This window comes from Sabethes cyaneus, chromosome 3 (assembly GCF_943734655.1).
Source record: "Sabethes cyaneus chromosome 3, idSabCyanKW18_F2, whole genome shotgun sequence".
Taxonomy (NCBI): Eukaryota; Metazoa; Arthropoda; class Insecta; order Diptera; family Culicidae; genus Sabethes; species Sabethes cyaneus.
In genome coordinates this window covers 46,908,817-46,922,193 of record NC_071355.1, presented here as the reverse complement: position 1 = coordinate 46,922,193, position 13,377 = coordinate 46,908,817, and the positions used below count along the sequence as shown (strand labels likewise).

Here is a 13,377-nt window from a genome sequence, read left to right as displayed (position 1 = left end):
GAAGTGACAGGTTTTGCCTCCATCCGGGTTGACCTTGAAACGGGCGGCCAAGCCACCGTAGTTGTGCTGCGCCGAGTGATGAATTGATAAGAGGATTCCTGCTTGTTTGCAGCTGGTTTGACTAGCTGTAAGAAGTGTGAGCCAAATGGGAATTTATTTCTTTTGAATTCGCCAACAGCTGGTGTGGCAATGGAGGACAATCAAATAAAGTGCACTTTTTTGTGCGCTTTATGCATTGTGTCGATGAAGAGGAGAAAAAAAGGATAGTCAATTAGCTTTACAGGATTGGTTTGCGGTGCTCAGGCGACTACCTTTTTATTTTTATCGTTTGCCACCGTTTCAATCAGTGACCATGAGATCTTAAAATAGACGGAAAGTTATCCAATAGACAGTGTTGCGTTTCGTTTTTTAATTTTTAATTTCGATTTTGCCCATCAAGGTTGGTACTTTCTTGACTCGTTCAGGTTGAACGCCAACAAATTAAAACTAAACAGACATACATTTTGCCCAAATTGTTAACTCATTGGAGCCGAATTTCATCCACTCGATGAACTCTCCACTCTAGCGGTAAACTCGACTGCCATTTGATAGCGGCTACTCACCTGCGGATACACCGCTCGACAGGCCGTGATCGTCCTGACAGGGCCGTTGTCGTTTCCGGCTCCGGTTGCGCTGAGCACACTGCTGCTACTGCTGCGAATGCTGAAGCTGCCGCCACTCGCACCGCTACTACTGCTGCTGCTACTGGAACTTAAACTACCGCTGCCGCTACCACTAACGCTGCTACTGCTGATGCTGCTGCTGGGTGCCGTAATGAGACTCCACGCATCGTTTATATCACTGAAATTGTGACCGACGGCCGCGGAGGCAGCCGCTAGGTCGTCCAGGTCCTCCCCGCGGAACACGACGGCCGACGCCAGCGGTCTCCGCGATATGCTGATCTGCTCGATGACGTCCGAGGCGCAGCAGGAATCCGGATAGGTCCGGTTCACGTGGATCGGGAAGTCCTAGAGGCGGCGGAAAAGGGTGGGTAAGATAAAATGATTAAATTACACTACAGCTTCGCGAAACGACACTAATTATATCGGCCCAGGCACTTGTAACACTAGCCGAAGCAGTAATCCTTCTCGGGGCTGCCGCCAGCAACAACGTTGTTCTCTTTATTTTATCATCGTCGTCATCATCGTGATTACAGTGACGACCCAGTCTAGCCCGGGATGGATGTAACAGAATCACTGATCACACAGCAAAGGCGGGCTTAATCTACCCCAACATTAGAGAAACTGCTCAAACGTTTTTAAATTTTTGATATTTCAAATCTCTTCCATTTTTAAAAATTTTGTATGAAACTTTAAAATCCCCACAAGAAATTTATCCTTGTGCACACTCTGGCAAACACCCAGCGACATATATTGCAGGTGAAGCTGAAAATCTGAGAATGCAAGCAATAGGAAGGTAATTAAGCTATATTAGATTGCATTTAACGGTAGTGTAGTTTCATCCATATAGCCTGCCAGCCAGCCAGCCAGCCTGTAGCCATAGCCAAGCGGGCTTGGTTGGTGCCTTCGAAGATGCACATGAGAAGACTGCCAGCTGGGACTCATGATTCATTGCCAGTGCAGTCAGTGGTAAATAGTTATTTAAGCGTAGCATGATATCATGTCGTATCGCATCGCACCGGGAACCGGGTTCGGGTTTAACTCAACCGGTGGGCAAACAGTCGTCGGTCGACGTTTTCTTGCAAGATTTATGATTCCTGTAATCAAACTCTCATTACAAGTGGCATATCTATTGACTATTCGCGACGCTTCGATGAGCCAGAAGCAGTGGTAGTTTATTGGAAATTCAAGATTATCGATTGGTGGAACACTTGGTAATGAGAGTATTTTGAATAAAGAGACGCAGAAAATTTAATGGGCTAAAGAAAATGTTAGAGGGTAGACTTAATTTTTACTTTTACTTTTTTACTAGCATACTTTTATCTTTTGATTGGAAATACTCATACTGCAATATCACATATTAGTTTTTCATATCTTCCAACTTCTAAAATATTTTTATTAATGTTAAGAAATGTTTAACTTCTTTGTTTCTCAAATGCCCAATTTACACAAATCGAAAACCGAAAAGATTTCCAGAGATATTCCAAGTTACAATTCTAAGTTTTATTACGTTCCTATAGTGGTTTTCATGACCAATTTCATAAAACCGTTAATAAAACATTGAGCTCCATCAGAACTTTCTGATGACCGCTATAAAACTGCCTTCTGACCAAGTGACCCGCTCCTCAGAATGTTTTTATAACCTCTATAAGAATTATAACTCAATCAAGTAGTCGTATCACGCTCTGCTGAAAGCAGTAATAAAACCGATTAAGCTTTCTCTGCTTGACAGCCACCGCCATAATTTAATAAAGCTTTTTACTTTTCGCTCTGGTAAAAGCTAAATCAGTTCGTTAGCTTTGTGAACTTGAAAATTGATCCGTGAGCAGAAAACTTAAAGTTATACTGTCAGATCATTCTGATCGATTTGGTTCATAGCGACCATTATGGTATTCCATGGAATAATTAATAAATTTTGAGCAATATTAGTTTGTTTGCAGTATATGCGCATTAAATTTTATCGTGTATATTGATATAATAGATGGATAAAATCAACGCGTCATTAAAACTGGTTGTTTCAACAAAATAATTATATTCAGTTAGTCAATTTATAGCAAAATCATTTTAGTTCAACATCAAACCGATTGATAATAACTTTCGTTCTGCAAAACACTTTGCTTTGATAATTTTTTGTTTGCGAGATAAAACAAAATACTGGAATCTGGCAATATGGCCTCGCATAAAAAAATGATTTTAGTGTTGAACTTTAGTATTCTTCATATTAGCAGCAATAATCTGTTTGGTCCGGGTGTTACCGTTTTAATAGCTCTATACAACTAACGGGTGACAACTAAAATTTTGGATTTCTTTAGGCCCCTATACTTCACAACAAACGAGCTCAGAGAGAAATGAGAGTATGTATGTGTTAGCTGTCTCTCTCCTATTTTAGTCAATATTTTTTGTTTTGTTTATGCTTGCTTTGTTTTGCTTAAAATGACGTCAAAACATGAAGCATTTCAAGAGCGGTGCAGCCAACTAGTTTTATCGTGGTAAAATAAAAGCAGCCACAATAAATTTACTTTATTAACAGTTTTATCATGGTTTTATAGTTAGTTATAAGGGTGTTTTGACTCGTACTGACTTTAGAATTATTACTTGGGATGTCTTTTCTTTAAGAGTGGAAGCACATACTCCCATTAATCGGAAGAATGTCCAATCGGCAACAAACTTAGGGTTTTTTCTTCCTGACCTGAAATGAACAAATTGACAAGTTTTGGTTCAAATTCGAGAAGGTCGGTCGTACTTTTTTTGAATTAAACTCGACTATCGTTATTGACCTTTCATCATTCACCCTTCATCTATGTTTTTTCGTCTTTTCATCTTTCATTTTTCTTCGTGTTTTTTCGTGGTGGTTCGTTCTTTCTGACATCGTACTTTGTGGCATCTTTCATCGTTTTTTTTGGCTCTTTCCAGCGATCTGTTGTTTTTCTTATAGCCTTTTCTTGAGTTTTTTTGCTCTTAATGGCTTCTTTTTGTTCTCATTTTTAGTCTGCTTTGTCATTCATGGTCGGTGTTTTGCTGTCATTTAATCATCTCTTCATCGTCTTTTCCGCATCTATTTTTAGTCTTTTCGTTGTTTGTTTTGTTATCTTTCTTGACATTTTTTGTAACTTTTTCGGCATCTTTTCATCGTACTATTATCATATTTCCTATTTTAGTTTCATCAACTTTTCGCCTACCTTTGCTGTTTTTTACCGCCTGTTAGTCGTCTATTTGCTACGTTTCCATCGTGCTTATTTTATCTATTCTATATCTGTTTGTTTTTTGTCTATTCGTCGTATTTCCGTTAACTTTCTGTCGTATTTTTGTCATCTTTACATGGCCTTTTCGCCATCTTTACATCATATTTTCATCGTCTATTCGTCATTTGTTGACCGCCGTTTTTTCATTTTTCGTCACGTTTTTTCTACGACTTTTTTTTACCGTTTTTGTCATTTTTATTTGCTGTTATTTTGCATCTTTTCATCATTTCTGGGGTAAATTTTCAAATAGACCTAAGTGACAATGAGAGAATCTCTTCGCGTCTCCTCTCTTCCGTCTTTCACGGCTACATACATACATAGAAAAGGAAATTTTCAAAACATTTAGCTAACTAGTGACTCCGGCAACCGTTTTATGCAAAGCTGATGTGTTAAAATGCATTAGGATCTCCGTAAAAAGCGGAAGAGAGGAGACGCGAAGAGAATCTCGCATTGTCACTTATGTCTATTTGAACATTTACCCGAGATTTTATGTTGTCGTTTTGCCTTTTTTTCCGTCATTTCATCACCTCTCTTGTCATTCCGATTGTTGTCAAGACAATTAAAACTGCCATAAAAGATGGTCAATAAAACTGCCATAGTGGCATTTTAATCCAATGCCCTTCTGGCATATAAAAATGGCAACCAAAATGTTGTTTTTTACTGTTCTTTCAGTCCTGTATTTGTTGTCCGTTTGCCAATTTTATCGCTGTTTTGGCGTCTTTTCGCCGTCTTCATCGTATTTTCCTGTTATTTTCATCGTCTGCTCGCCGTTTTTCGAACTCCGTGTTTGGCATTTTTCGTTGATTATTTGTCTATTTTTTGGACGTTGTTAGTGTCTTATTCGTTGCTGCATTAGTCTTTTTTTTTGTTATTTCATCGACTTTTTTTCAACGTCTTTTCGTCACCCTTTTGGTATCTTTTTTTACGTCGTTTTGTTTGTCGTTGTTTGTTTGCAAGACAAAAATGACGAAATGTCATTTTATTGCCTTTTGTTTATTTGTTTATTTGTTTAATTAAAATTCAACTAACAAAAATGTCTTATTGAATATTCTAAGTCATGTTCATAAAAATCTTATACTGTTTAATTTTTGTACAAACTTATACGACGGTTCGTTGACCTCAAAAAGGGTTTCAACGGCGGAGAAAGTTCGAATGCAGGCCGTTATTGGTTCGTAAGATCCAAAGGTTGTCCGGTGGAATCGCGGCTGCAGTAATCCGGTCGATCGAAGTGAGCGTTGCGACGCACGAATGTTTAAGGCAGACAGGATTGTCGGTGAATCGATCTCGCCATTTAATATCTTCGCCACACACACTGCTTGCTGAACTTTCCTGCGATGCTCGAGTGTCTGGAGACTCAGGAGACGACATCTATCGGGGTACGGCGGTAGATTTGCTGGATCACGCCAAGGTAAACCTCTCAACGCAAGCCTAACAAAACGTTTTTGAACTCGTTCGATGCGTAGATTTCATGCCAGCTGATAAGGGCACCATACCAAGCAAGCATTTTCAATGAGTGGACGTACTAATGAGCAATATAGTGCCTTCAGACAGTGTGGATCATTGAAATTACGAGCGACTTTAGCGATGAAACCTAGTTGTCGAGAAGCTTTTGCTATTGCAGTGGTGCGATGCAAGTTGAAGGTGAGTTTGGCGTCAAGCAGTACCCCCAGGTCGGTAACTTCATCAACTCTAGTGAGTACATGTTCCTTTATTTGATAGTTGTAGACGATTGGACTGGCAATGCGGTGGAAAGTCATTACTTGACATTTCGGGATGCTGATCACAAGCCAGTTTTTCCTGCACCAATCTACAAACAAATCTAAAAGCCCCTGCAGCCGGACACAGTCATCTATAGAACGAATCACCTAATATAATTTCAGATCATCTGCATACATCAGTTTACATCCCACTCCAAGCTGCATCGCAATACCGTTGAAAAATAACACAAACAGGAGAGGTCCCATATTGCTGCCTTGAGGGACACCAGAGCAGTTGGTGAACTGGGAAGAGAAACAGGAGTCGAGCTGCACACGTAGAATTCTGCCGCACAAATAGGAACTGAGCCATTTCGTAAAATTCCGAGATGCGCCAAGCCGTGAAATTTTCTGCAGCTGTATTTTATGGTCAATACGATCGAATGCAGCTTTCAAATCAGTATAAATCACGTCAACCTGTGATTTCTGTTCCATGTAGGTATTACAGGTGGACGTGAAATCCATTAGGTTCGTGCTTACGGATCGACCAGGCATAAATCCGTGTTGGTCGGTAGAGATATAGCATTTTGTTCTGGCGAGGTTGAAATTACTCACTACTATTTCAAACAGCTTGGATGCAGCAGACAAGCTAGTAATACCACGATAGTTCCGTACATTCCGACGATCGCCACTTTTGAACACAGGAAACATAAATGACTCCTTCCAGATATCCGGAAATTTTCCATGCTCGAAGGATTTATGGAAGATAAGGCACAAAGGCTCCACTAGCGCCACTGCACAACGGGCGAAAACTACAGCTGGAACACCATCAGGTCCGGGACAGCACGACCGTTGGAGTTTTTTAGCAGCTGACAAAATCATAACTGGAGTTATCTCGAACGTACTTATGTCTACTAAATCAACAGGAACACCAGCAGAAGCGATGACAGCCTCGGAATCAGATGCGGATTTGTCAGCAAAAACGGAAACGAAAAACTTCGCAAACAGCTCGCATGGATCCATAGTGGTTTTAGCTTCGGTTTCATCAAGATACACATTAGAAGGTATGGCGGAATGTTTCCGTTTCGAATTGACAAAGTTCCAAAAACCTTTAGGGTTTCTGCGGAGATCAATTTGAACCCGCATAACGTGCGATTTGTACAATATAGCATTCAGCCGACGATACGCATCACTTGAGCGCTTGAAATTTTGTTTATTCAGTGCAGTCTTCCGAAGACGATGTTTGCGTTGCCAAAAATTACGCTCACGTTTCAATTCACGAAGGCAAGGGTTGGACCATGGAGGGGAAACTGGCCTTTTAGCGATAGGCAAATTTTCGTTCAACCACTGGCGTATTGTGTCGCAGAAATGACCTGCCATATCATCAACGTCATTATATTCTAGTAGAGTCATCGCTCCTTCGTCGTTTTTCTGTATATTCGCATGTTTTGTTGCCTTTCACGCTTTTTTTAGTTTTTGTTGTTGTTTTTTGGTGTCTTTTCATCATCTTGTTTTTGTGACGTTTTTCGCCATCTTTTGTAATTTTTTTTGCTGTATTTATTTCGGATTCGTTGTCTTTTTACCATCTTATTTTCATGCTAGGTACTTTCTTTTAACATCTTTTTTTTGCAATTTTTGTTGCTATTTTCGACGGTTTGTTATTACTTTCGTCATCTTTTTTGCATGTTTTGTCCTGTTTTTTAAGTTTTTAAGCCGTTTTTTGTTGTCTTTTCATCATTTTTTTGGTACCTTTTCGTCAGCGTGTTTGTTGTTGACAAGAAAATTGTTTCATTTTTACTATCTTCTCGTAGTTCTTTCGTCGTCTTTCTAGCATCTTTTTAATCGTTTTTCATCACTATTTTATCGTCTTTTTATCGTCTCTTCATCACGTTTTTGCATCATTTTTAGTGTGTCGTTTTTTATCGCCTTTTTTGCATTTTTTGTTGCTCCTCTGGAGTTTTTTTTTGGCGTTTTTTCATTGTATTTGTGATCGTCTTTTCGCCTAATTGTCATCACTTTTTCGTCATTTTTCCATCGGCTTTCCGCCGCCTTTTCGTTGTCTTTTCGTCAAAGTTTCGCCTTGCAGTCTTTTGGATATCTCCTCACCGTCTTTTTGTCATTTCTTTGTAGTCTTCTCTTCATATAAGGCGTCTTTTTGTCATTTTTCTGCCGTATATCTGTCGTCTTTTCAGGGTCTTTTTGCCATTTTCGTCCTCTGTGCATCTTTTTTGACGTTTGCTCCTGGCAAACGCCGTTTTGCCGTTTTTATCGTCTTTTTTGTTTCGACGCCTTTTTGACTTTTTGAAAGCTTTCAAACGTCTTTTTGTTTTTTTTGTCAATTTTGTCATGTTTTGTCGCTGTTTTGGCTTCTTTTCGTTTTCTTATTGTTATCTTTTCGACGCCTTTTCGCCGGCTTTTTGACGTCTTTCTGCAGTATTTGTAATTTTTGCCGTTGGTCTAAAAAACTGTTCGAGACCATGTTTTGCGTTTATTTAAATGAAATTTCGAAAATTTCAAAATTTTGCCGAATTCAATAAATTTCTGTAACCAAATATGACTCCAGACATGCCACCATAATTTTTTTATGAATGTATCAGATCTCAACGATTGTGAAAAAAATAGTCAAGTACCTTGTTTGACCTACTTTAACATTTCTAAAAATATTTTTTTGAATGCTGTTAAGATCGAGTGAGGTACATATATTGTATTGCGGATTTTCGGCTTTCCAGTCAGTTTTATATTGAAAACGGCTTTGTTATACTGCCTGACGTTTCGGCCTTTGGTTTTGGCCTTTGGGGGTTCAATATAAAACTGACTGTAAAGCCGAAAATCCGCAATACAATTTTTTTGAATCTACTCCTAAAAATGCCATTTTTTCATAAAACTCAAATGTGCGACCCCTAAATCGCGTCAACTAATGTTGACGCCATATAAAAGTTTTGTGGTGATATCCTAAGCTATCATTTGAGGGGTGAGTCCCCGGGTTTTCTGACATGTTGTTATTTTGGCTAAAGGTAAAGGCTAAGGGCTAAAGGCTGAAGTCAAATGCTAAAGATTAAAGCTAAAGGCTAATCGCTATAGGCTAAGGTAAAAGTTCAAGCTCAAGCTAAAGGCTAAAGATTAAAGTCTAAAGGTTAAACGCGTAAGTCTGAAGCCCAAAGGATAAATTTTTTAAGCTAAAGGCTACAGGCTGAAAGCTAAAGTCTAAAGACTCAAGGTCAAATGCTAAAGGCTAAAGCAAAAATTCAAGCTCAAGCTAGGGTCTTCGCTTTAAAAGGTCAGGGGATGTCTCGGACCCTCGGGAAACTAATCTTCATCTTTGGGAAATACTTAGCTAAGAAGTTTAGTAATAAAAATGTTCAAAGGTTTGGGCAGCATTTCAACCTTCTTTCCTCTTTTGTCTTGTAGTGCGTCATTATGGAGATTACCAAAATTTTACCAACAGTTTCGTCACAATAAGACGCCACTCCTGTAAAACCATGGTTTCCAAACTTTATGTACACCTTTTTATTGAAAACTAAACAACGTATAAGACCATATTTTTGTTTTGTTAGTAGTCGTTTGGAGAAACCTTTTATAACTTGTTAGCTTTGTAAACAAAACACAGCCTAAGCAAAAAGAAAGAAAAGATTATCGTTGTTTCTCCCTTTAGAAGTGTTTAAAACTTGACCACTTTATCACCATTTAGATTATGATGTTACCGTCAAGCCGTCTTACCTACCGTTATAAATTTCCCTAACCACACGCAGCGGTAATATTCCCAGCTGCGGAATGCGATTAACGATGATTGATATGTAAATTACGACATGCTAATCACTGCCGTTTACGTCAAATCTTTACGCTAAAACCCTGTGTCATGCTATGCTTTCCAGCTGGTATCTTGCTAACCGGCTAGCATTTAGAAAATAGAAAATTGCATTAACTTTTGATCGTACTGGGCCGGTCAGATTGCCCTCCGGCGGCAATAGTTGCAATCGCTTCGAATGCTGTTGATTACGCGTCGTTCAGCTTCTTGTTCGTTCGTTTGTAAAATTGCATTGAAACGTCAGCCAAAATTACGCGATGCATCTCTTGGCACATCGAATCTACATCACGTTTCTATCATGTAAATCTGCTGTATCTTCCACCATGTACTACTGTGTAGCGGTTTAGTATCAAACCGGGCACGGCCAGCGGGCACGGATGTTGTCTGGTTCTAAATCGAGCGTTACCAATGATGATGGCGATGTGCTGATGATGACGACGATAATAGCGTTTCCGGTTCCGGAACGGAGAACACTAGGCACGTGTGGTGGTTCGTCGGCCGAGTCGGACTCTAAATGTTGCATACTTACTTGTGGTCCAGCTACCCCGCAGCATCGTCCTTCATTCTGCAGCCGATCCCAAAGATCTGTTAATTCGATTGAATTTCCATATTCATGGGCTAGGCGATTCCTGTGTTTGCGTAGCAAGGAATAGACGAGGAATGAAAGAAAATTGTTTAATACATTGTGTCAGCAATCATGTTGAGGGGAAATCGCTGGGGGTGGGTACGGTGGTTTGGGTGAAGGGACCCGGGAGAGATGGAGTTTCTGTGGATGAAACTTTTTTTTTCGGTAAATTGGTTCATATCTGTCTTTTTGTACTGCATATGCAGGCAGATGCTTGTTTGCTTGAGATACGGTTTGTTCATTCAACTGATAGCACATTGCTTCCTTCCGGCTAGGATTAGAAGATATCGAGTAGATTTGCGTGTTCAGAGATCTAATCAGATAAGCTGTCGCTTCCTTGGTCTGGCTGGCAGAGCAAGCAAGGTTCCGGTCGAAATGTGCAATGACCATTATGATGTAATCTTATCCGGCTGTTTTGCTACATGATGCAGAATCAACAATGGAGAGCGGTTCATTCTTCAGTGTGGGTTGCATCTATTCTGTTAAGGGAAAATCTCTGGTTTTATTAGGAAGTTTTTACTTTATCAAATTTAAAAGTCATGATTTGATTTTTGAGTTTTGTTAGCATTTTTGCTCTCCAACAACCGATGAAATCATAAAGCTTATAGAACTTGGTTATAATTGGACAATTATTATGATAAAAATCCACCTTTTATTGAAAATGAGACTGGAGCAGAAGGACAAGATGCGGGCTTGACGTAGGACGTAGTGATTGTAGGGGCCAGGAGTTTTTTTTTAATGATTTTTGGTACATTAATGCTTAACTTTCTACCCCGCCATCGGAATTCACATGAAGAATTTTTCTGTTGAAAGAAAGAAATCAATTCTGATTATGAAATATGGCTTAACACCATTCGGAGATATTGCAATAAACAATATTTTTTTGGTAAAATCTCTTCCCTTGTTCAGTGTTTCGTCAGCGGTACCACAAGGTAGTCGTGTGAAACCTTTTTTTATCACACTCATAAAAAATCTTGCCGCAACAATCGATATTGCCTTCATAGTGATGTATCCTGGTAATGTGCTGCTTATTTATTCAGCGTGTATGAAAGAAAACTCTTCAGAGCTTCGAAAATTTGTGTGCAGGCGTTTTTTGGGCTGGGGAAGGTTCTTATGATGGTTTGAGACCCTTTCATCCTCTGAAAGGGGTAGGGCTCTCATACAAATTTCTGCATAACTCGATAACTAATGAAGCAAATGGGCATGTGGGGCTTTTGGAGGCAAGATTTGAGACTCCTGCCCCTTTTGGAAGGGACGGGGGGAGGCTTTCATGAGGCATTGTGGCATTGAGGGATTTACTCTGGAAGATTCTGTTAATTGCCTGCTTATCTGAACTGCTATCGTCTGCTTGGGTTGTCTGAAACAGACTGTTCGAAGCTTCTGTCCATGATGGATTTATACGTATCACAAAGCTTTGTTTCTTCTAATTTGCCAAGCTATTCCTTATTTCAATCTTTCAAGCTATCATCTCACTTATAATTTATTGCATCTTAATTTAGAAAACCTAAGCCCTTACAATAGATTCCCCACTGTGAGTTAGCACTTCAATTTTTCGGTTCTGTGAACTAATTGTGGACCCAAGTGCAATTCAATATTTGGTCTTCTTGTCGAATTGTTATATCATTCTTCTAAATGGGGGTAGGTGTAGCTAAACTAAACTGTTCTGAAATAAAGGATTTACTAATGTGGATGATATAGTTCTGACAGCTCTCTGCGTCCATGCTAGTTGTCAAATCCTTGATATCTGAATACTAAATGTTCATCAGCAGGATTTGCCGTTTTATCCTGAATAGTTTTACATCAACACAACGTTCCAAAATCGACCAAATTCAATTGTCAAAATTCAAGAAGTTTTGTCGCTATTAAAACTACCCAAGCAACAATGTGAGTTTTATTGTACTCTTATGGTGGTCTTCAATACCAATTTTGGTCTTTAATACCATCATAAGAGTAGAATAAAACCCAAATTGTTACTTGGGTACGCACAGGCCGTAATAAAAGAATATTACTGCTGTATTGGCTAGTGTCGAAGGCAACTATAAATGTTTTTCATCTCACACCGTTTTTTCACAACGGTAGTCTGGTGTATTTTGCGGCTGGATAGATTAGCACAAAATCCAAAGCTTGCGGTCATCGTTAGTGATTATGGTGGCATTATGAGTTTACGGATGGGGCTTCATAATCAATGGAACCGACCACGAGTTTTATTTCCATTTTGTTTCAAAAAGTAGATTGGTTTATGCCTGATTACCCGAACGCAGGCGAACTGTGCGACTATCACATCTTATCTTGCAGTTTCCGCGTCGTTTAGTATTTTATACTGGTCTAAATCTAAATCTTGGAATGACACCCTACGGTAAAGCGTAATCCTAGGTCAAAGATTTGAGGAAATTCACAATAATGGCATTTTTCCGACAAGATAGTGTAACCCTCACGGCGGCCGTTGGATTGGACTTTTTTGAGAATCGCTCGATAGTCACAGAACTTAATAGTCACTCCCTGTGGGAGGCAAACATTGTTTTCAGCCTTTTCCTATCACATATTTGACTCTAGGTGCATTGATCTTTAGCCTAATCCACAATCTACAAACCCGTCACTATAAGTAAATAAATAAGAGCGTAAACAATAGAGTGCTATGGAATCATATAAGCAATAATAAAGAAACGCAAAACGCGATCAATCAAAATTTTGCAAAATTCTTGTGAACCCTGGCTCAGAAGTTTTTCTTTCCAGATAGTTACACTATTTTTCCAAACGGGGGTGGTGTGCCATACTAAACTAATTTGAAATGCTACCCCCTTAATCCATGAAAGCATACGGCATTTTCCGCTGCTGAAGCTGTCTCTTACAGTGAAGGAACTCTTCCGGTCACTCTAGTTCGTTGCATGCTAGCTGTGGAAGTGAATAGCAAAACGCTCACAGCTGGCAGCAATAGAAACATCGCCTATGACAGAAATCCATTTGTGAGCGTTCATAATCATGGTTAAAATTTCGCGCGCATGAAATCTCAATTAGTTTCATGGTACTATCGTAAGCGCGCCTAGTTCTGCGCTTGGTTCTTAATTCTGTACACTGCATATTTTCTCAAATTAACACCTAAATGTACACACATTTAACTAGATGCGTTAATTGAGATAAAAATTTGCAGGAATTTGCAAGATTTTGCAGAAATATAGGGTGTGCAGAATTAGGAACCATGCACAGAATTAGGCGCTCTCATGGTAACTTATGGTAATCAGGGTTACAGGATGACACTATTTTCTCCTTAAAAATGTGTTGTCTCTTTAAAAAAATGTTTCTTTATTCTGATTATTTCTCTGATAGTGATTATTCACTATCCGTATGTTCCTTA

General features: G+C 39.3%; 1 protein-coding gene across 1 annotated transcript in view; it reads right to left on the bottom strand.

The window, feature by feature from the left end:
- LOC128739159 (uncharacterized) overlaps nt 1-13,377 on the bottom strand; it is a 247,517-nt gene that overhangs the window by 13,909 nt on the left and 220,231 nt on the right. The window contains exons 10-11 of the mRNA XM_053834580.1: nt 9,930-10,029; nt 603-1,007 (exon numbers count right to left, since the gene is read on the bottom strand). Of these exons, the coding sequence (XP_053690555.1) occupies nt 603-1,007; nt 9,930-10,029 (505 nt within the window). The remainder of the gene's footprint in view (nt 1-602; nt 1,008-9,929; nt 10,030-13,377) is intronic.